At 44.6% G+C, this 24,120-nt stretch overlaps 1 protein-coding gene across 6 annotated transcripts in view; it reads left to right on the forward strand.

The window, feature by feature from the left end:
• The window catches only part of LOC139563921 (protein cordon-bleu-like), a 61,255-nt gene extending 43,450 nt beyond the window's left edge, over positions 1–17,805 (forward strand). For 5 of the 6 annotated variants that reach the window (XM_071382949.1, XM_071382950.1, XM_071382953.1 and 2 more), the window contains 8 exons: positions 1,918–2,509; positions 7,730–7,885; positions 11,050–11,362; positions 12,149–12,270; positions 12,457–14,399; positions 14,543–14,662; positions 15,284–15,565; positions 16,089–17,805. In XM_071382949.1, the coding sequence (XP_071239050.1) occupies positions 1,918–2,509; positions 7,730–7,885; positions 11,050–11,362; positions 12,149–12,270; positions 12,457–14,399; positions 14,543–14,662; positions 15,284–15,565; positions 16,089–16,172 (3,612 nt within the window). In that variant the 3' untranslated portion in view covers positions 16,173–17,805. The remainder of the gene's footprint in view (positions 1–1,917; positions 2,510–7,729; positions 7,886–11,049; positions 11,363–12,148; positions 12,271–12,456; positions 14,400–14,542; positions 14,663–15,283; positions 15,566–16,088) is intronic. The other variant, XM_071382955.1, reaches the window with a different exon arrangement.
• Positions 17,806–24,120: the final 6,315 nt, after the last annotated feature.

Consider the following 24,120-nt stretch of genomic DNA (forward strand, 5'->3'; position numbering starts at 1 on the left):
TTCCAGGTTAAGTGGGGCATTGTGTCCAGAAGCAATGTGGCTTGGTTGGGTTATGTTTCGGAGGATGCACGGCTCTTGACCTTCGCCTCTCCCGAGTCCATACGGGAGTTGCAGCGATGAGACAAGACTGTAACTACCAATTTGGATACCACGAAATTGGTGAGAAAAAGGGCTAAAAAATGTATGTGTTGTATTGGATTTATCCCAAACATAACATTTTGTATTTAGGGCAAAAAATGAATGACTATTTTAGAGTTGAAGTTTTAATGTTGCTTTTCCACCTTTTTTGAAGTATTACTTTATTGCCTTGTTGAAATCAGGATGCATGTTATGAAATATTTGTATTCTGTACTGGCTTCCTTCTTTTCAACCAGTCAATTAGATTAGTATTGTGGAGTAACTACAATGTTGTTTATCCATCCTCAGTTTTCTCCTATCACAACTATTTCGAGATGAGGCTTATGCGCCCAAACTCACACAACACCTTTTTTGATCAATGTAAAGCTTTAGGTCACACACAACATTACGGTCAAATAGGATTCATGGGCAACAAAGAAAACACCAGGTAAAAAAAAATCTATGGGTCATGTTCGATTCTGATCTAAATTTCGAATCACACATTAAGAATGTGACAAATAGCTTTTTACCACCTGAGGAACATTGCCAAAGGTGCGGCCGTTTCTATTTCAGGCTGATACAGAGAGACTCATCCATACTTTTGTTACAAGCAGGCTTGACTACTGTAATGCTCTCCTGTCTGGTCTACCCAAGAAAGTCACTGGTCAACTGCAAAACATACAGAATGCTGCAACATGGGTACTGCCCAAGACCAGACGGAGAGCCCACATTACACCGGTTATAAAGTCTCTGCACTGGCTGCCTCTGAGTTTTAGAATTAATTTTTATATTCTTCTATTGGTTTTTAAATCAATCCATGATTGTTCACCCCAATACATGTCAGACATGCTATCTACCCAGTAGGTCCCTCAGGTCCTCTGGCACTGGCCTTTTAAATGAAGCGGTAGCCTTTAGTGACTATGCCCCCAGCCTCTGGAATAGCCTGATAGAGAACATGAGGCGGGCTGAAACTGTGGACATATTTAAAAGAGATCTTAAAACACACCTTAAACACACCTTTTCCTTAGGATGCTTTTTTAGTGTTCAGTTTTTATTGTTCTTTAGTTTCTATCCACTTATGTTTGTTGTGTAGTAAATATTTGTTTTTATTTTCATTGTTTTTTATTAATGTATTTTCCTGTGAAGCGCCCTGCGTTGCATTCATGTCTGAAATGTGCTATATAAATATAGCTTGATTTGATTTGATTCCCATGAAAAGATTTGAAGTGGCTACCAAACACGTTTCAAAGTGTTTTTATCTCCATGCCTCCAGGATCAGAGGATATGTTCAGATTAAATGAGTCACACATTGTTTTGTTGTATAAGGCAGCAATAATATGTAACTTTTTGGCGATCTGACCAAATTCACATAGAAATGTTAGTTATGTCATTCTCATTGAAAGTAAGTCTAACAAGCATTTGATCTGTTCTATGTGCTCTATTTCTATGCTTCCCATTCTTAAGTTTTGTTTTTGCGTTTTTTACTTTTGGTTTTGTACACCAGCTTCAAAATGCTGGAAATACAATATTTTTGGTTATGGAAAAGATATTTCACAACGGTTTAGATAGTACAATGATTTTCTACACAATGATTGCCTGTTTTGTAACATAAATTGAAATTAGGTGAACTATTAGAATTTTAGCAGCCAGGAAATGGCGGCGTGATTTTGCGTAGTGCACCTTTTAATAATGATAATGAGTAGTGATGATGTCCAAGAATAATTTATTTATAGGGTATATTGTCACGGCTAGGGGGAGTTGTTCAGCCCAAGACTCATTCTCTCTCTCGCTCTCTTTCAGGTGGCTCCTGACTCAGAGAGTACACTGAGGAAGAGGAAGGCCCCGGCACCCCCTGCTACCTCTGTCACCCCAGCTCCTAGCACCCCAGCACCTCTCACCTCTGTCCAGATGGCCCCCTCTCCCTCCCCAGCCCCCAGCTCGCCTACCCCCAGCCTGCCTGCGGAGGAGGACTCTGGCTCTGAGCTGAGCAATGTGTCTGTCTACAGCAGTAGCAGTAGTGGGGTCGCCGCCGGCACCTCTGTCGCTGACACCTCAATGGCCGACTCTGATTCCGCCTCTAGCAGAGCTGATGTGTCCAAGTCCGGCCCTGATTCCACCCCCAGCAGCATTGCTGCCATGGCTGACTCCTCCCGAGACGCCTCCCCCAGCAAGGTTGACACCGGCCCCAGGAGCAAGACTATGGTCAATGTCGCCTCTTACTCCGCCCCTACCAGCAAGGTTGAAAAGGTTGACTCCGCCCCCAGCAGCAGTACTGACAAGGTCAAGCCCACCGCCGACTCGTCCCGCAGCACCACACCGGAGGAGACCAGAGGAGAGTCTGCTCTTGGCCTGAAACTAGACGAGAAAGAGAACAACAGACACAGTGCCATGGGTCAGTATCATCACTACACATATAGTCAATGTAAAGAGGCCGATTGAGTTCTCTCCCGTCAACCTGCAGGCTGCACTAACTCACAAAATGTTTGTCATAGCAGTCATATAACAGTGTAACAACCCTTGCCTAGGTAGGCTCCTTAATCAAAATCAAATGTATTTATATAGCCCTTCTTACATCAGCTGATATCTCAAAGTGCTGTACAGAAACCCAGCCTAAAACCCCAAACAGCAAGCAATGCAGGTGTAGAAGCACGGTGGCTAGGAAAAACTCCCTAGAAAGGCCAAAACCTAGGAAGAGACCTAGAGAGGAATCAGGCTATGAGGGGTGGCCAGTCCTCTCCTGGCTGTGCCAGGTGGAGATTATAACAGAACATGGCCAAGATGTTCAAATGTTCATAAATGACCAGCATGGTCAAATAATAATAATCACAGTAGTTGTCAAGGGTGCAACAAGTCAGCACCTCAGGAGTAAATGTCAGTTGGCTTTTCATAGCCGATCATTAAGAGTATCTCTACCGCCAGGTGGTCTCTACGGCCAGGTGGACTGGGGACAGCAAGGAGTCATCATGCCAGCTAGTCCTAAGGCATGGTCCTAGGGCTCAGGTCCTCCGAGAGAGAGCGAGAGAGAAAGAAAGAAAGAAAGAGAGAATTAGAGAGAGCATACTTAAATTCACACAGGACACCGGATAAGACAGGAGAAGTACTCCAGATATAATAAACTGACCCCAGCCCCCCGACACATAAACTACTGCAGCATAAATACTGGAGGCTGAGACAGCAGGGGTCAGGAGACACTCTGGCCCCATCCGATGATACACCCGGACAGGGCCAAACTGGCAGGATATAACCCCACCCACTTAATGATCTCACCCAAATGGTTTAACCCAATTGGAGAACACCCTCAAGGATTGTTGCACTGCTACCACTTTTCACTATAACGGGTTCCCCTCAACCTGAACTGAGTCGCTGGTGGTAGACATGATACCTGTACAGTCATTTAGCCAGTAGGGACCCAAGGCAGCATAAACTAAATAACCCCTATGTCACAGGACAGGAGTTGGCCGGGATTGCAGTGCTGCAGATTTGATTGAATGCCTTACGTTTTGTACAATCTTTCCTCAGTAAACCAGGTGAAATAGCATTGCTATTAGCCTCGCTATTCCTATTGATGCACTGTAGTGTAGAATATGACATTTCTCCAACCTAAAATAATCACTGTGCTACCTAATCTAACAAGGGAGCAACATGCACAAGACTAGAGTTATATCGATTGCTTTACCCTCCATGCCTTTTCTTGAAACTGGTTGAAGTGGACAAGATTTATTTAGCTTGGAGAGGATGAGAGAGGTTGAGGGATGAAGTGTTTAGTGCAGTGGACGCACTTAAAACAGACAGCTCTGGGGAGTTGATTTATAGACCTGGGTGTGCCTCCCTCCCCTCCGCTACTCCCAAGACACTGTGCAGAACAAATAGACTTCTGCTGGGAAGACCCTGTCAGACCGACAGCACTATCTAGTAGACTTGTGCTGGGAAGACCCTGTCAGACCTACAGACCTATCTATTAGACTTCTGCTGGGAAGACCCTGTCAGACCTACAGACCTATCTAATAGACTTGTGCTGGGAAGACCCTGTCAGACCTACAGACCTATCTATTAGACTTCTGCTGGGAAGACCCTGTCAGAACCACAGACCTATCTAATAGACTTGTGCTGGGAAGACCCTGTCAGAACCACAGACCTATCTGTTGCTCACAAGGCAGAACAACTAGACTTCCCCAAAATATAACAAAACAAATCATTATGTTCTGATCTGGAGTTGTATATTTATGGTTGCATATCATCGGTTGTACAGTCTGTAAAATAAATAGATGACACGCATCAATTAGGGATGATGTACTACAGGGATTTTAGATGTTTCCCATTATTTAACCCCTGTGGGCTAAAGATAATCATTGTTTATGTTCTATAATGTGTGTGAGCGCAGTTGTTTCCTGCCTCTCCAGCTGTGTGGAGAGAAAGAACCTGGCTCTGTTAGCAGGAATAGTGCAACCCAGATATCTCTCTCCTCTCTCACATGGCACACTGCTCCTCTGTGCTCTTTTCCTCTTCTCGTCTGTCTCTCTCTCTCTGCTCTGCTTCTTCTCTCTCACATCATAGTGAAAAAACAGGCCCTCAACCCAATTTTAAATGTTTGGCTCAGGCACAGAGGCTCTATTTCTAATAGGTGGTTTTTCGGTCGTTGATTCTCATCTTAAAATACATTTTCTGTCTGGTAAAAAAACTGAGATTAACCCACTCAATTGGGGCTGTTTCAATCGATCCACCCACCCATTGTGCTGTGTGTGTGCGCACGTGCACATGTCCCCTCAGTGTTTTTAAAGGGCCTGTAGGTCATCTGTTAGCCTCTGAAGGGTGTGTTTCTTACCCTACGTCTTAGTTTATCTTCAGTGTGCTGACAATAGGGAATCTCTCATCTTAATCTGCTGTGGGCGGTACATATATTTTTGTGGCGCTAGCTGTCACACCTGGAACACAGTCAATCATCTAAAGGGGCTGAGGCACAGAGTCAGTCACTCCCACGGCTAGCTCTACTCAATGCAGTCCATCAGCTGCTGAGTAAGGGATGCGTGAGGCATACTTTGACATATTGCTCACATCGCTCAGCACTGGCTGCCATTACATCAGCCTGTTACTGGTTTTATCCCAAATGGCACCCTATTCCCTTATAGGGCACTATTTATGACAAGAGCCCTATGGGCCCAGGTCAAAAGTAGTGCACTATATAGGTAATGGGGTGCTATTTAGGACCAACATACAGTTACACCCCCGTGGCATGCCGTTCAGCTCCAGTCCACCCATTGCCATCAGTCTTTCTGTCAGATTTCTCTGAATGTTTCTCTGAGTTTACTGCCGCTGTGTGCTCATACTATGTATGTGATCACTGATATGAGTCAAAGCAGACTCCCTTTTAATATGGAAATCCAAGATGACAATATTCAGAAAATCTATAGTCAACTGTTGACTAATTTTGATTATACACTGCTACAAAAAACACCAGATATGGAGATTCTTGTTTTGTTAAGTGGCCTACTGTTCTGAAACTCCCTGGATGTTTCGATTGATGCAACAGTCAGTGTTTGAGCAGGCTACACTGGTTTTCACAGAAATATTTTGCACAAACACAGTCCTTACAAAGTTATGTCCTGAATGTGACCAGTTTATTGTTGGATGCAATGTTCAGACATTCACAGAAGTAGCGACAGCATAACACAATCATCCAAACCGGAAAATATAGGCTACATTAGTCCTAGTGCTAACAGAGGAAAGATTTGACGTAACACAAGCAGTCATATTTAGCTAACAGAAACCACAATGTGAATTGGAACCCCCTAGAAATAACTATTTACAATTCATCACATCAAGGGTGAGCTCACCATTGATCTAAATAATTGAGTAAAACACTTTCTGAAAATCTAATGTAATCCGACGATGGGTAGTGTGTGCACGCCACCCTGTTTTGTTTTTTCGCGTCAACCAAAGATAATAAGAGGAGGCAAGATAAGTTTGGTCTGTTTGCAGTATGCATGTTGAAGGGGTTGTGTTGTTTATGATCATTCACCTCCCTTCATTCACTTCCAGAAGGTTATTCGAAAGATTTGTGAACCATTCCTTCTCCTCATTATAACATATTTTGTCTGACAGATGTTTACGTGACACACAGAATGCATTGTATAATGTCAACAAACATGGCATCACACATAGCTGGCAAATAGCTTAGCATTAGCTCATCATAATCAGTACAACCTTCAAAAAAGTATTTTACATACATCAAAGGTGTCCATTACAATCTATGCAATAATCGGAATGCATTACTTGTCACCAATACTTGAAAACGTGAATAAAACTGTAAATACATTATGCTCAATACATACATATACTGTATGCTGCATTAGAAACGACAACACGATATACAGAAAATAAGGCACTTACTTTGATAGGAACACACATATGTCCAAAGTTATTATTTGTAAGGAAAACAACAATGAATGCAATGCGAGCGCCAGCCAGAAAATGTGCCAGGGGGAAAAAGTTTGTGTAACACTGCGCAAATATCTGCATATTTGATCTGTGGAAACACTGGGGAGGTGAGGTTTGTCCGGCTCAGTAAAGCCTCAAACATAAATTGTCTGCTACAGTGAAATGTGTTACTTTTATGTGAATTAATGAGGAGACGGAACACACCTCAACTCAAACTGTTGTTAGAAAATAAAACTTGTTAGAAAGTAATTTGAAATTGACAAGTTGAAACAGCCTATAGATAATTAGCAGGCATCGTGGGTTAACTGTCCTGTTGCGCATCAATCACATTTTGGAACAGTGCATTCTGACATCAGGTGCATAAAACAACTCACGCTGGGGCGACCGTTAGAGTTTTTGGAACTCACAGGTGAAAAGGTTAAAACTGCAACATTTTCTCTCAGCCTCATGGCAAAATGTGAACAACAGCATGAGATTAGCTATCAAGCAGCAACATTTTTCTCTGACCCATGACAAAAAGTGTGGAATTGCAGGAAATTTGCTTTAAAATTGCAACATATTCTCAGAGCCTCATGACAAAATGTGTAGAATAGCTTTACCAAACTTAAAATTATTTTGACACAAAATGTGTTGAAATGCAGGAAGTTAGCTGTTTTCCTAAAAAAAACAAATCTGTTTTTCTAAAGCGGGCCCCAACTGGGGTAGTCCGGCCCTGGCCTGGAGTGTTTTGTGAAGCTCCATTTCTATCTCCCCTAGCTGGAGTGTAGAGTCTGATGTTATCTCTGCTCTGCTCTGTTTAAGGGGCTCTGATTAGAGACTCTGATCAGCAAGCAACACAATTGCTACTGAGAAGCTTCCCTTCAAGCGAGTAGCTTTACTGTACTTTCCAAAATACATTAAGCAGTTATAAGCAGCTTTCAGTAATTTGTTAATGTAGCCATTCATTGATTGCCTTGTGTATTTTGCTTATTGTTTAATGTAAAAAAATCAATAAAAGTTATTTCATTCTGCACAGTATGATGAACAAAGGCAATATTATTTTTAACAGTTGTATTTCCTGTTTTTTATTTATTTTAATGATCATACAGAACTCGTGTTTTTCAATGAAACTTTCTCAAGCCTATTGATTTCCCCCCTTCTAACACCCAGTGCTTGCTGCATCCTTCCTTTTCTTTAGGTGCTGAGCGTCCAGTGCCACTCAAACCTCTGCGAACCCCAGTACGGGAGCTCCCCCAGTTAGTCATCCCCTCACCCCCGCCGTACCCTCCCCCTCCCTCAGACCCAGACTTCCCCGATGCCTCACCAGAGAGCCACATGGAGGAGGCCCCTCAGTGTAGGTCTCTCATCCCAGCTGACCTCTATTGGACTGCCTTTCCCTCCGGAAGACAGCCACTCTCCTTCCAACCTTCATGTCTTCCTCTAACTCCTCTCCTTTTTCAGTGCTGCTTCCCTCCCTGAACTTCATGGTTGAATGTTGAATGTCCCGGGTGGCTCAGTTGGTAGAGCATGGTGCTTGCAATGCTAAGGTTGTGGGTTTGAGTCCCAGAAGGGACCAGTACAATATAAAATAAAAAGTATGAAAATGTATGCACTAACTACTGTAAGTTGCTCTGGATCAGAGCTTCTGCTAAATGACTAAAATGTTGAAATCAATCTCTGTGTGTATCACAGTTTTCCCTCTTAATGTGTAGTCCGGCTCATGTGGACATTCTATCCAGGCTTGCCACGTGGTTCATCTCCTTTGCAGTCAGTTAAACAGTTATGAGGCCGCCTTTATAACAGACAGGCCAGCTGAGCCCAATGCTGAAAGTCAGTTGTGACAGTAAAGTTCCTTGTAATCCCAAATGGTAACCTATTCTCTATATAATGCTCTTCTTTTGACCAGGGCCTATAGGGCTCTGTTCAAAAGTAGTGCACTATATAGGGAATAGTGTGCCATTTAAGACGCAATATTAATCAACCTGTGAGGTTTTCATCCCATGTTTTTTTTATCTCCTGTTGTCTGTAAAAGGTTGTGATTTTCTGTTTCTGTTGTCAGGCTGCGATAGCGGCAACTTCTTTCTCCAGGGCTCCAGAACACCTTTATCTACCCTGTCCTAGTTCTATCTCATGTCTTCTTTTCCCTCTCTCTGCCTCTCCCCTCCACAGTCTACTGCTGTGCCCCTGTCCGTTTCCCGTTCTCCAAGCCTCGGTGAACAGACAGACAGACTTCTCTGGCCTGCCGTCCTCTCACTGTCTTCCTCTCCTCCCTCGCTTCTTCTACACCTTCGTCTCTGCCTGCTGGACCTCTGCTCCTTCCATCCTTCTTATTCTGTTCTTAGAACTGCCCCTTGAACTGACTTTCTTTCCCATCTCTACACTTTCAAATCCCTCTCTTGTGGAATGTGGCTTCCTTTTCCTTGTGTTTGTGGCTTGTTTTTATAAATGTCTGTATATACAGTATAAGCCGTTTTGTATTCCAGCTAGTTATACAGTGGTTGGTACGGTAGAGAACTAAGAGGAGAGTGATGTGTGAGGGCTGATGGGGACAGGGATGTGCGTGTTTAGTAGGCTGTTTAAGTGCAGATGAGATAGCCATACATGTATTGAGTGTGGAGTGATTGATGGAGACATTTTGAAATGAGGGTATAAGGAAAGTCATACGATATCTCCAAATCAATGATTTGATGCTGGTGGTATAGGTTTCTATATTATTGCTTAGTGTTTGTAATGGTTAGTATCTAGAAACCAGGCTGTTGTTTCTCTGCATGCTGATTGGTTGTCTCCATTAAGGAGTGACCAATAAATCAATGACCCTTTTTATGTGGAGGGTTCATCCTTTTTTTGAGATGAACTCCTGGGACATTGGTTAGTATTAGTGGGTTTGTGAGAAGCAGCTTCCCTGCGACAACATATCAGTGGTGAGAAGTTATGATAGCTATATAGAAGACACTCTTGTTTACATGTTTTTAGCTTTTAAGTTGGATGTGTGAGTGAAATAAATAACTCTTCTGTATTGGCCTATCCAGATATTCAGCCCTCCTTTAAGTGCCTTTGTTAATATCAGCATTCATATGGGTTTTTAATTGTGTTATATTGTATAAAAAAGCACTTTAAAAACATGTTTATCATCACAAGTGCAAAATTAGCATGACAGGTCATTGACATAAAGGATTTCCTTGAAATGGACAAGCATGAAAACATTAATATTTTATCATTTCATTTAACATTAAAGACTTTAAAGACCACTTGTTTATTGAGGCCATGAGGAAATTATTTGTGATTGGGATTTTGTTCTGTGTGTGCTGGTAATGGGGCTTAGTGTGTTTCAGTATGTTGTGGATAGAGAGATGATAGATGTCTATGACTGGATGTGGGTGAGAGTGTTACTGGCACAGAGAGTTACTGCCAGAGAGTCTTGACTTGGTTTGTGCATGGTTTGGGTTTATGTGATGGGAGCAAGCATGAGTTCATGTTTGTGTCAGATTTTGTTTTGGATAGGGATATACTGTGCATGTGCTTGAGGTTTTGTGCGAGAGCGTTTTTGGCTGTTTTGGGTAAAGTCAGTGTGTGTCTGGTGATTAGGGAGAGTGTGTGTGCTGGCTGTGGTCGCAGCTGGCATGACTAAGCCAGTGCTGGGAAAGGGTTGGGAGGGCCACTCTGTGAGTCACTGGATCTCCAGGAACAGGCTCTCTTCACCATTACAGCTCTGCCTGAAGTTGACAGGCCCAGCACACACACACACACACACACAGACAGACACACACACACACACACACACAGACACACACACACACACACACACACACACACACACACACACACACACACACACACACACACACACACACACACACACACACACACACACACACACACACACACACACACACACACACACACACACACACACACACACACACACACACAGAGACACAGACACACTGGAGCCAAGGTCACTCAGGGGTTAGGTGGCTTTAAATCATCTCTCTAACGACTTCTCAGTGATGTGCTCTGCATGCTGGCTGGATAATACTGTAAACCTAATAAATGGAACATATACATTAATGCTCCTGCTTTTGGCTTGATGATAAGTGAGACGTTATACAATCTAAATGTTTTGCTCCAAAGCCAAGTGGGAGACCATAGGACTACAGTATATGATGCAACATGTCAATATCGTTCATGACAAATACTGAGTACAGGATCATAAGGTATGTTTAAGCCTGCCCATCAGCGTAGAGGTTTCATTGAGCCACAAGTGTGTGTGTCTCTCAGAATGTATGTCTAGCTAACATTGTATAATAACATTTCTCTCACTCTTCCCCCTCTCTGCTTCCCTCCTTTCTCATGCACATGCTGTTGCTGTGAACTGTTCTTCTCAATAGACCACAGATAACATTGCAACTAGATTAGCTTATTTTGATTCATTATACAGCTTTCTTCTGTCAGTTGAAAATACTGATGATTATGTTGTTGATGATGATCATGTCTACCACCCCTCTACCCGGACCCCAGCTTGGCTGCACTCTCGGCGGCTCTCTGTGGCAGGACCCCAGACCCCAGACATAGAGGTGGAGGAGACTTTATCCATGGGCAGCAGTGGCAGTGGCAGCTTCCAGGACCAGGGCTATGCAGCCTCCGAGGGCATGGCTGAGGACTCTGGCCTGGTCAGCTCCCCCTCGGTCTCTGACACCACTCACCCTACCTCCCCTGACGGGAGCCTCTCCCTGGGCTCTTCTGGCTCCTCTCACCCCATGATCCATCCCCTCACCAAGGACTGTTCTAGTGATAGTGACGAGGGCTGTGCCACGTGGGGCTCCAGACACAGGTACTGTAGCTGTGCTACCACTGATCTGCTCTGCTCACTGCATTATCATAGCAATGTTCAGGGTGCACACTTAGCACTGCTTTTCAATTATTAATTCTTAGTTATCCTACCCTTATGCACTTACTACTACTAGTTGCAGACCCTAGCTAAAGCTGCTTTTCTCATTGGAAGGGTACCTAGTCTTAGATGGCCCAGTCAACCAACGAGTCAGATCCTCTCTATGATTTACTAACTCCCTCCTCGTTCTCAGTTCTGCCTCACGTCTCACTATTTAGTCAGCTATCTCACGTCTCGCACGTCTCTGCACCGGCTTGTTTTTAAAGGCCTGTTTTACTGTACCAACAGTGCTTCCTGACTGAGTCACTGCAGTCCACATGTGTTGAAGCTAAGGGGCTACCTTCCAAAGTCTGCAGCGTCACTTAAATCTGCTGGGCTCTAAAGTGAGGGCTCTGGGGGTTTTCTCAGGAAAATAGGCTCTACCTAGTCTGCAGGAGGAATGTTCTCTTTGGCTTGGCCAAGAAGAGCAGGGATATAACCCCCATGCCGTTTTAGTTTAGAAAATAAACACATGAATAAAACAGAGGAATGCTCAGTGAACACCTTGAACTAAGTGTGAAAGAAATATAAACTTGAAAACACAAGTACTATGAATAAATATTTAAAGGGCAGCAGACTCCACCATCATCTAAATGTAACTTTCACATTTTTGAGTTAACTTGAGTTCTCCTTTTATGCTACCTGCAAAACAGTTTAAAACTTAACTTGTATTACCCCCTCCTCCCTTAGACACAGCAGTGATATCAGCCACAACGACAAAGCAGGCAAAACAAACGACATCTATGAAGAGGACCCAGAGCTCACCGCTCAGCTCAACCAGACTCTGGCTGATCTGGATGCTGATCTAGCAAGTGAGCTTTTAGTAGAACACATTCATGTGTGTGGACATGTTTTATTGTCCATCAGATGCACATGATTTACATACTGGAGACATCCTGGAAACCACAATGGATGCACAGGACCAAAATAAATATTTGTTGTATAGTCCGTAAGCAGGCCGGCTAACACATGTATTTTCATTTGTCCATGTCCACTAGATATAAGTCACATAGATGCGGTTTCAGTGCAAGAGCACCCCTACGTGATGTCCACTGAGAGCAATGATATCCCAGTGTCTGTGGTGGATATGGAGGTCCCAGTCACAGCCATAGATGAAGTCCTGGAGGACTACGAGACACAGAGCATGACAGATCACCAAGCCACACTAATGAGTAGCTCTCAAACAACAGACAATAAAGACCTGAACCACAGTCATCATCATTCAAGTGTTGGTGGCATACAGAACAAAAACAACAACGCCTGTATGTCTGACGGCTCCAGCAAAGTCAGCTCTGCTCAACCACAGCCCGCGCAGCGCCTCAAATCACCAGGGAAGAAGCTTGCCAATGGCACCATGCGGAAAGACCATACAGCAGTGATCTCTAAGACTAAAGTTGAAGTTAAAAGACGGGAGTCCGCTGATGGAGCTGAGAGGAAAGCCTCACCTGTCAACAGCTCTCTCACTGTCCCGGAGAGCCATTCCAAGTCCCCTGAGGAAGAGGTTCCTACCTATAGAGGCCACACTGCCTCCCAGTCACAAATTAAAATCACCTGTAGCCCAGTCTCTCGATTCGGTATGAAGACATTCACCATCGTCCCTCCCAAGCCATTAGTTGCAACCCAGCCTCAGAAGCCAGCAGAGGCCACGGCCACTCTGACAACAGGTGCCATTAGAATTGACGATCAGGGTAACATGGTCAAAGTCCCCATCGCCCGAAACAAGTTTGGCGGTTCCTCTGAGTCTGGGATCAACAAAGATGACTCCGTCTCACCACTCCTGGGGAAAGCCAAAGCCTTCTGGAGCTCCACGGAGAAGCAGGACACTTCTGCACCTTCGGTTCCCACTAGTAGAGGACCTGTCCCTTTCACAAAGACCCAGAGCCCAGAGCCTGAGGTCCCTAAAACCACCCCACGGGTTGTAGCCTCTGACCCACCTGCAGCCAAGGCAACACCTAAGGCCTGTGAACCTGTAGCCAAGATGACACCTAAGGAAACATGCAAAGATGTTGTTGAGGTAACAAAGGACGTCTCACAGGAAGCAGAGGGCAAGGCCCCAGTTCCAGTTTCAGAGACACCTGTGCAGCAGCAGCAGCCTATGAAATTGAACACTGGTATTCTCCAAGATCAGAAGAGAAACCTTTCTTTCCTCAAGCCGTCCAGGAGAACATCCAGTCAGTACGTAGCTTCTGCCATTGCTAAATACGTTGTGAAGCCCACCATGGCCAAAGCTGACAACATCCAAGAAGTAACAGCAGAGTTGTCTGTCCCCGTGAGAAAGCCACCTGGCAGTTACGGCTATCAGAAAGAGGGTCGATCCTTTCATGTAAATCCACAGCGGTCCTCTGGTACATCTACTAATGTACCAGTGAAGAAGGAGAGCAGCTCTGGGTCTGGATCCTATCACGCCGGTGCTAAATGTTACCCTGACTACCTCTCAGCAGAGAAACAGGTAGTCTCTGGTGAGTCGACGCAAGGAGTGGACCGGAGTGGTTATAGGAGCAGTTCTAGCCTGCGAGGTGGAGGAGGGAGCTCCAAGTCACTGGACTCTGATACAGTGGCCAATAACACTAAGCAGCATGGGTCCAACAGTCCCAGTCCCAGACAGCAGACACAGATGACACCCCCACCACCAGCACCACAATCCCCCACTAAACAGGTACCTGCCGTCTCCAGGCCCTCGCAGGGTCCACCACCTGCACAGAGCAGATCAGAGACAGTAGGTCCCAAAGGTCATCCAGCCCTGGCAAAGAAGCCTGAACCACTGCGATCGGCTGCAGCTGCTGCCAGCAACAACCTCCCAGAGCCCCAGCAGGTCAGTCTGTTTGGGCCGGTGAAGAAGTTCAAACCTGTGATCATGAAGTCGGTCCAGATGGACACGTCGCTACACACCACTCTGATGTCGGCCATCCAGTGTGGGGATGGGAAGGAGAGGCTTAGAAAGGTGAGATGGAGAGACCGTCATGCTAACTTCACAAAGATCACTGTTTTTTTTTTGTTTTTTTAAGTGGAAGTCTACAGCTACTTATAATGGGTGTAATGTAGGGGTTTGGTTTCTAATTTACCTGATTTTCCCTGTCGGACTAGATATCGGACTCAAGTGCAAGCAGCACTTTGAAGAAATCGTTCTTTGTTGAGGAAGAGAATGAGCGATGTGCCCTACTGGCAGCCATTAGAGTCCAAAGTAACTCTGCAGGGCTAAAGAAGGTAAGCTATAGCCAAGAGTCAGACGGGGTTTTGCATTGGTTTTGCAATGTCTTGACGTAGCACAGAGGATCTGTTGCATGTCAGTGAATAGCTCATTTCAGGAGAACAAGCAGCACTATGTTTATTATATATGAGTCTATTTGCGTTCCCCTTGAATGTGATGTGGTTTGTTTTCATGTAAGGACCATGGTGAAATGAGAGGAGGAAATGTGTAGTTGTGAGGGAGGCCCGATGTGGTGAGCTCTAGAATGTTCCTGCCCAGCTCACCAGTAGGAATCTCAGAAATGTGCATTACTAAATCAGGTTCTCAGGGCAATAACGTGGAATTTAGGTTTGATAAAAAAAGAATGGAATGTTTGATGGGAGTTCTTGATTCTATTCCTTAGCTACCTGTTAAATTTAGTTGGAGGAGCTAAAGTAGATCCAGGATAGTGACAGCTTAACTTAGAGTTGCAAAGCTGTTTGAAATGCCTTTTAACCTTTGTTTTGCTACCTAGTAAACCACTGGGGTTAACAAGGTATAAGAGGGAAGTTGTGTGTGTGCGTGCGTGCATGTGAAAGCAGCCGTCAAGTGGGTCTATGTATCTGGACTACCATTGTTCCCTTCTCTACGCTCCACAGACCATATCCCAGCCTGCAGAGGAGCTTGACAAGTTGAGGAAGACTGAGGAGGAGAACAGAACTCTGTGTGATGCCTTCCCTGCCATGCCTCCCCCTCCTCCATTTGTGCCTCCTCCACCCCCCTCTATGCTCCCTCCTCCTCCTCCTCCTGGCCCTCCCTCCACTCGGCCCAAGCCCACTATGATGGGGGTGCCCCTGGGGGCTGGGGGGAATCCCGCTCTGGCCCGGGATGCAATGCTTGAGGCCATCCGCTCTGGCTCTGCAGCTGATCGCCTGAAGAAGGTAGAGTATCTTCTGTACTGCAGGCAACCACACTAACAATACAATAGCAACACCACAAAAGAGGGAGACAGTTATTGGGAGCGAGTTTTGTCATCAAGTTACAGGTTGTCAATTCCATGTTTTCAGATAGAGCAAATGGAGGTGATCATAAATGACCTTTTGTGCATGCACTCATATGGGAACTCACCAGCCAGGCGACTACCCACCATTTCTCACCTAGTATTACCTTGTCTTTTGTTGCAACATGTCTGTGACGGAACAAAGAACTCCTGGGAAACATTCTGTGCTAGCTGGAGACCAAGATTCCATCACGTAGTTCCACAGTCTGTGGGGCTGTGCAACTTGAGCAATGTATTGTTCCGTTAGATTAATCAATGAGAGAAATACAATAAAAACACTTCCATTCTTCACAAAATAGTCTACTTCTTGCATGATCTGAACTCTTAACTTTAACTCAATGTCAGGCATTATTTAATTGGTACAAAAATAACACTGGTTTTCATGTTTCATCTATTTTATTCAGGTCAATGCCCCCACAAAAACAGTTCAAGTGAACGGTAGACTTGGTACTATACAAGCAGCATCATCCCTCTCACAAGAACAATAAAGAATCTTCCAGAATGATTCCAGAACATCTTGCAAACCGTCTGATTAGAATTGTCATAGGCAGCCAAATAATATATGTTATCTTTCAGCTTAATTTATCACTGTCCTTATGTATATGTATCCAGTTATTTGTACTTCAATAGTTGCAATAATTGGAAAGATTAATCACTGTACAAAAGCATGTGCCAATCATTTTTGTTGCTTTTGAATATTTATTAGCTGCTCTTGCTGATAATAATAATCTTAGGAAATTATTTTAGTTTTATTTTTTAAAACTTTTTAATACTAGTCCACATGGAATTGATGCCTCATGCTGTCTTACTGTCAGTGTTAATTTTGATTATTACATATTATATATTCCATGTCGTAGGATGCAGTGGATCAGACTCCTTGATATAGTGCAATGAGTAACACCGGCCAAGCATGACACAATTTGGCTCCAAGGGACTCTTCTCTCCAGGTGGTGATTAGGAATGTATCCCAAATGGCACGCTATTCCCTAAATAGTACACTACTTTTGACCAAGCCCTATTGGCCCTGGACAAAAGTAGTGCACTATATAGGGAATAGGGTACCATTTGGAACGAATTCTAGTTTATTTTGCAAAGCTCTGGGTTTTTAGATCTCGTCTATGCTGCTGTTCAACCTTTGCATGTTTTTATTCTTTGATTTATAATGCCTCTTAATATATTTATTTTATCTTCAGAGAAAAGATTACTAACATATCCTTTCTTGACATTACAAAATAATTTTTGAAGCATTTCTGTTTGTGTAACTATTGGTGAATAATATCACCATGACTTAGTAAAATAGTCTACTAATCAATAGATATATGAGTAACGAACAAGAGGTATGGGCTGTTACTCAATTTTCAGAAAAAAAAGTCTGATTACTATTTGCTATGATTTTATTGTTTATTTAATCACAAAGTGTTCTATGTTGTTTGCATGGGGCTCCAATGCACAGCTTTTTGCTGTTGTATTCAACAGTAGATCTGATGTGCAGTACTGTACATGAGCTTGTGTCTCTCTAGACGTTTTTGGCATTACTATTGTAGTTGAAAGAAAGAAAAAGTGAATATAATATATTTTATAAATGAAGTACTATCAATATTGATCAGAATGACTGAATGATAGACTTAAAGGGCCACCCAGTATAAAGCATGTAAATAGGGACCACAAGATTCTAGACTGGTCTGTCAAAAATTCATAAGTTGTCCAGTTCCTTAAAATTCAGTTTAGATGTTTACTTATGTTCTAGATCAGGGGTATTCAACTCTTACCTTACGAGGTCTGGAGCCTGCTGGTTTTCTGTTTTACCTGATAATGAATTGCACCCACCTGGTGTCCCAGGTCTAAATCAGTCACTGATTAGAGAGGAACAATGGGGAAAAAAACAAAGGAACTGTCTTCGATGTTCCGAGTTGAGTTTGAAGCTAGAAAGTTGTATATTTTGTAAACTACAGATCAATTATTACAGTAATAAACTGTTGAAATTTGAAATAAACAGAATAATATGAATCCAATAAAATTGAGTTTTATAAGCTGTTGCTTTTTTATGTTTTTGGAAGGATTTCACATTTTATTTGATCTGCACATTTTTCTTATTTTTCAATAAATTATTTTGTAATCATGCTACAGTTTTTTCTTCTGTACATTGATCATGAATACTGTCTGAAGGTGCTCTTGAAATTACACTGTAGCTATAATGTAAGTACAGTGTAACTACTTGCAGTAACCCTAAACCTAACTAGGATTGGGGTTGCACATTGTGGGGAATATTCAGAGGTGGAAATTTTCCGTGGGAATTAACGGGAATATATTGGAATTAACGGAAATATATGCAAATTAATAGTATTATATATTTACCATATCATATGGAGACAGAAACATAAATCTTATCATAAGTATACATAATTGCAAATAATTAAATCCTTCCAAAAGAAATGTAAAAAACTATTTAGTTACTAATTTGAACTTTAATTAAATCAGTTGTCTCTTCACATGGGATGATTTCACTGAACAACAAAAGGGAATATTGAATGATCCCCAATGATCCATCGCATCTCCCCAAAACGTTTTCAACATTCATTTAGAAACTAAAGCTTTGGTTGTCTTCCTCTCAAGCTTCCATGTCTTCTCCCTGGACCTCCTCAATGTCCACCTCTTGAACATCAGACTCTGAGGCCTCATCTTCACTGTCATTTTCCAACCTTGTTGAGGATGGCTCGTTGTCAGGCTCAAAAAGCCTCAAATTTGCCTGGATGTTCACCAATTTTTCAACCCTTGTTGGTCAGCCTGTTGTGTGCCTTGGTGTGTGTGTTCCCAAACAAGGACCAGTTGCTCTCTGAGGCGGCTAATGTTGGTGGGATTTGGAGGATGATGGAGGCAACAGGGGAAAGAGCCTCAGACCCACAAAGTTCCTTCCACCAGGTGGCTGATGAGATGTTGGCACGACTGCCGTATTGCATCTCCATCCCAAACGCCTTGCTTGGAAGTGTACTTGGCCAGACTGCCAAGAACCTTGCCCTCAACCAGGCCAAGGTGGCGAAACAATGGTAGTGATGACACCATAGGCCTTGTTGATCTCTGCACCAGACAGGATGCTCTTGCCAGCATACTTGGGGTCCAACATGTACACTGCGGCGTGTATGGGCTTCAGGCAGAAGTCTTCACGCTTTTGATGTATTTCAGAACTGCAGTTTCCTCTGCTAGCAACAGTGGTGGGCAGGGCAGTACGGATTTCTTCTCTTACATCTGCAAGCAGAGTCTGAACTTCAGACAGGATGGCATTGTCTCCCTCAATCCGTGCAATGGCAACTGCTATAGGTTTTAGGAGTTTCAGGCTGCTTACCGCTGTCTCCCAAAATACATCATCGGGGAGGATCCTCTTGATGGGGCTGTCCATATCGGCAGACTGTGATATGGCCATTTCTTGGAGAGACTCTTTCCCCTCCAGGAGACTGTCAAATATGATGACGACACCACCCCAACGGGTGTTATTGGGCGGCTTCAATGTGGTGCTCTTATTCTTCTTGGGCCCTAACCTTTCAACGTTTGCAGATCTGAACAGTCTGGATAGGTATAATCAGGGTAGTGGTGGTTTATTACACTATATTGATTCTATCTTACAGATCTACACAGTTAGGTCCAAGGGGAAGGGGTTATTGAGAGAACTGAGATCGGCAATGGGACCACAATGTCCCCTCGCTTCAGCTTCACAGGCTCCCTGCTTTGCCTGACCTGTCAAAGGCCGGGCAGGCCCACAAAAAAGTAGGTGATCTGGGGATTGGGTTTCTGTGTTTGTTGTCTGCCATGTGATCCAGATTTCACCATCTACAGAGAGAGAAAGCATGTTTCCCAAATGGCACCCTATTCCCTGTATAGTAAACTACTACCCTATGGGCCCTGGTTAAAAGTAGTGCTCTGTAAAGGGAATAGGGTGTCTTTTGGGAAGCTGCCAGAGAGTGTAATCCTCCACACTGTAGGTCTGAAAATTCCTGCTGACCCACAGGCCCTCTGTCGGTCAGAATTCCTGCTCATTTGTGGCCATTCTGTCTTATGAAACTAACTGCAGCAAGACAGAGTGTTTGGTTGGTTCCAAGCCAACCGCTGCCACAACCGTTAATGCAGAAAAACAAATCTCTTTCTAAATCAAGACTTACTGGCAGCTCATGACACAGCATAGAAGAAGGTAGTGGTTAACTCACAGCATTCATGGTTGAGAAGGATGATAGCTATCAATACTTTGTCTTAACACCATTTCCATGTGTTACTTTTGCAAATAAGATTCCTGCAATATCACATTTTATTTATCACGTACACAGTTTTCATCAGGTATCAAAATTGCAGCGAAATGCCTGAACATCCTTGTAATGGAAAACTTGGGAAGAGCAAATGCAACCATGTTCACATCAGCCTTGGCTCCCAGGATTGGCCGAAGTGAAAGAGGTTATGTTCACATGGGCCTAATGCATGAATAATGTTACAGGGAGGAGATCTGATCCAAGGTGTGATGTATGTGTATAATGCCCTTTTATTACATTTACATTTAAGTCATTTAGCAGACGCTCTTATCCAGAGCGACTTACAAATTGGTGCATTCACCTTATGATATCCAGTGGAACAACCACTTTACAATAGTGCATCTAACTCTTTTAAGGGGGGGGGGGGGTTAGAAGGATTACTTTATCCTATCCTAGGTATTCCTTAAAGAGGTGGGGTTTCAGGTGTCTCCGGAAGGTGGTGATTGACTCCGCTGACCTGGCGTCGTGAGGGAGTTTGTTCCACCATTGGGGTGCCAGAGCAGCGAACAGTTTTGACTGGGCTGAGCGGGAACTGTACTTCCTCAGAGGTAGGGAGGCGAGCAGGCCAGAGGTGGATGAACGCAGTGCCCTTGTTTGGGTGTAGGGCCTGATCAGAGCCTGAAGGTACGGAGGTGCCGTTCCCCTCACAGCTCCGTAGGCAAGCATCATGGTCTTGTAGCGGATGCGAGCTTCAACTGGAAGCCAGTGGAGAGAGCGGAGGAGCGGGGTGACGTGAGAGAACTTGGGAAAGTTGAACACCAGACGGGCTGCGGCGTTCTGGATGAGTTGTAGGGGTTTAATGGCACAGGCAGGGAGCCCAGCCAACAGCGAGTTGCAGTAATCCAGACGGGAGATGACAAGTGCCTGGATTAGGACCTGCGCCGCTTCCTGCGTGAGGCAGGGTCGTACTCTGCGAATGTTGTAGAGCATGAACCTACAGGAACGGGTCACCGCCTTGATGTTAGTTGAGAACGACAGGGTGTTGTCCAGGATCACGCCAAGGTTCTTAGCACTCTGGGAGGAGGACACAATGGAGTTGTCAACCGTGATGGCGAGATCATGGAACGGGCAGTCCTTCCCCGGGAGGAAGAGCAGCTCCGTCTTGCCGAGGTTCAGCTTGAGGTGGTGATCCGTCATCCACACTGATATGTCTGCCAGACATGCAGAGATGCGATTCACCACCTGGTTATCAGAGGGGGGAAAGGAGAAGATTAATTGTGTGTCGTCTGCATAGCAATGATAGGAGAGACCATGTGAGGATATGACAGAGCCAAGTGACTTGGTGTATAGCGAGAATAGGAGAGGGCCTAGAACAGAGCCCTGGGGGACACCAGTGGTGAGAGCACGTGGTGCGGAGACAGATTCTCGCCACGCCACCTGGTAGGAGCGACCTGTCAGGTAGGACGCAATCCAAGCGTGGGCCGCGCCGGAGATGCCCAGCTCGGAGAGGGTGGAGAGGAGGATCTGATGGTTCACAGTATCAAAGGCAGCCGATAGGTCTAGAAGGATGAGAGCAGAGGAGAGAGAGTTAGCTTTAGCAGTGCGGAGCGCCTCCGTGACACAGAGAAGAGCAGTCTCAGTTGAATGACTAGTCTTGAAACCTGACTGATTTGGATCAAGAAGGTCATTCTGAGAGAGATAGCAGGAGAGCTGGCCAAGGACGGCACGTTCAAGAGTTTTGGAGAGAAAAGAAAGAAGGGATACTGGTCTGTAGTTGTTGACATCGGAGGGATCGAGTGTAGGTTTTTTCAGAAGGGGTGCAACTCTCGCTCTCTTGAAGACGGAAGGGACGTAGCCAGCGGTCAAGGATGAGTTGATGAGCGAGGTGAGGTAAGGGAGAAGGTCTCAGGAAATGGTCTGGAGAAGAGAGGAGGGGATAGGGTCAAGCGGGCAGGTTGTTGGGCGGCCGGCCGTCACAAGACGCGAGATTTCATCTGGAGAGAGAGGGGAGAAAGAGGTCAAAGCACAGGGTAGGGCAGTGTGAGCAGAACCAGCGGTGTCGTTTGACTTAGCAAACGAGGATCGGATGTCGTCGACCTTCTTTTCAAAATGGTTGACGAAGTCATCAGCAGAGAGGGAGGAGGGGGGATGAGGGGGAGGAGGATTCAGGAGGGAGGAGAAGGTGGCAAAGAGCTTCCTAGGGTTAGAGGCAGATGCTTGGAATTTAGAGTGGTAGAAATTGGCTTTAGCAGCAGAGACAGAAGAGGAGAATGTAGAGAGGAGGGAGTGAAAGGATGCCAGGTCCGCAGGGAGGCGAGTTTTCCTCCATTTCCGCTCGGCTGCCCGGAGCCCTGTTCTGTGAGCTCGCAATGAGTCGTCGAGCCACGGAGCAGGAGGGGAGGACCGAGCCGGCCTGGAGGATAGGGGACATAGAGAGTCAAAGGATGCAGAAAGGGAGGAGAGGAGGGTTGAGGAGGCAGAATCAGGAGATAGGTTGGAGAAGGTTTGAGCAGAGGGAAGAGATGATAGGATGGAAGAGGAGAGAGTAGCGGGGGAGAGAGAGCGAAGGTTGGGACGGCGCGATACCATCCGAGTAGGGGCAGTGTGGGAAGTGTTGGATGAGAGCGAGAGGGAAAAGGATACAAGGTAGTGGTCGGAGACTTGGAGGGGAGTTGCAATGAGATTAGTGGAAGAACAGCATCTAGTAAAGATGAGGTCAAGCGTATTGCCTGCCTTGTGAGTAGGGGGGGAAGGTGAGAGGGTGAGGTCAAAAGAGGAGAGGAGTGGAAAGAAGGAGGCAGAGAGGAATGAGTCAAAGGTAGACGTGGGGAGGTTAAAGTCACCCAGAACTGTGAGAGGTGAGCCATCCTCAGGAAAGGAACTTATCAGGGCGTCAAGCTCATTGATGAACTCTCCAAGGGAACCTGGAGGGCGATAAATGATTTTATATTGGGTCGTGTTTGGCAGGGTCGCACAGTATGGAACCACCGTTGTTCTTTTCACCCAGATACTGCAGGTCCGGGACGGGTCCTCTGTCTTCCCCACCCCGTCATTAGGCAGGCTCAGCTGAGGAAAGTTCCAGACATACAACCTTTTGCACTACAGACTCTTTTGATTATTTCCCATTTTTTGAGTTCATGGAGTAAATCTTATTTTAGATGTCTTACTAGAATAATCAGATTGATAAATCACATACTGTGGCATATTAATAGCACAATGGCTACATTTGCACAATTATATGAAGGAAATTATACTCACCATAAATGTTAGTGCGGGACATGTAACCCCCCGTAGGCCTATTGCAACACAGTGCTTGGCGGGGGAAATACCAAAACACTGCATAGGAGCAGGGAAAGGTAATTCCAAAGCATTGAACTCTTGATTTGACATTTATGCAACAGGGCCAATAGGAGAATATTAAATTGAAAAACAACTGTACATTTTGTAGTGTACCCCAAAATCCTACAGTTCCATATGATTTGTATATGTAATTGTATGGTGTACGCGTACTTCCGACTCACTGATTTACAGTAGCTTGATGTAATAATAATATATGCCATTTAGCAGATAGCTTTTATCCAAAGAGGATACAGTTATGTGTGCATACATTTTTACATATGTGTGGTCCAGGGAATCAAACCCACAACACTAGTGGTGCAAGCGCCACACTCTACCAACTGAGCCATACAGGACCACTATGTAAGTATCATATAGATTTACAGTTTGAAAAGCTATAAAATAGTGACACAATGGACCAAAATAAGGTTAGGCCAAAGGGCTAGAACTTAAATAAAACCTGAGCAATACTGTCAACTTTCCAGGGTCCCCGCTCCACTTCTTAGCACCCACATCTTAGGCTGACACAAAAGTGAAATAAACAATAAAAAATTTACAGTAAACATTACACTCACAGAAGTGCCAAAAGAATAAAGACAATTCAAATGTCATATATAGTGTTGTGACAAAATGAAAAAAGTTAAAGTAAAAAAGGGAAAATACATAAATATGGGTAGTATATACAGTGGTGTTTGTTCTTCGCTGGTTGGTTGCCCTTTTCTGGTAGCAGCAGGTCTCTCTCTCTCTCTCTCTCTCGCTCTCTCTCTGATGAGTCTACTGAATATTCCTCTAGAACCCAGAGACATGAGGCGATGTGGGCGGAGTCAGCCGGGAGGGGGAAGTTGTTTCGTTTGTGTTGAGGAGTCAG

The sequence above is a fragment of the Salvelinus alpinus genome, chromosome 35 (genome assembly GCF_045679555.1).
Source record: "Salvelinus alpinus chromosome 35, SLU_Salpinus.1, whole genome shotgun sequence".
Classification (NCBI taxonomy): Eukaryota; Metazoa; Chordata; class Actinopteri; order Salmoniformes; family Salmonidae; genus Salvelinus; species Salvelinus alpinus.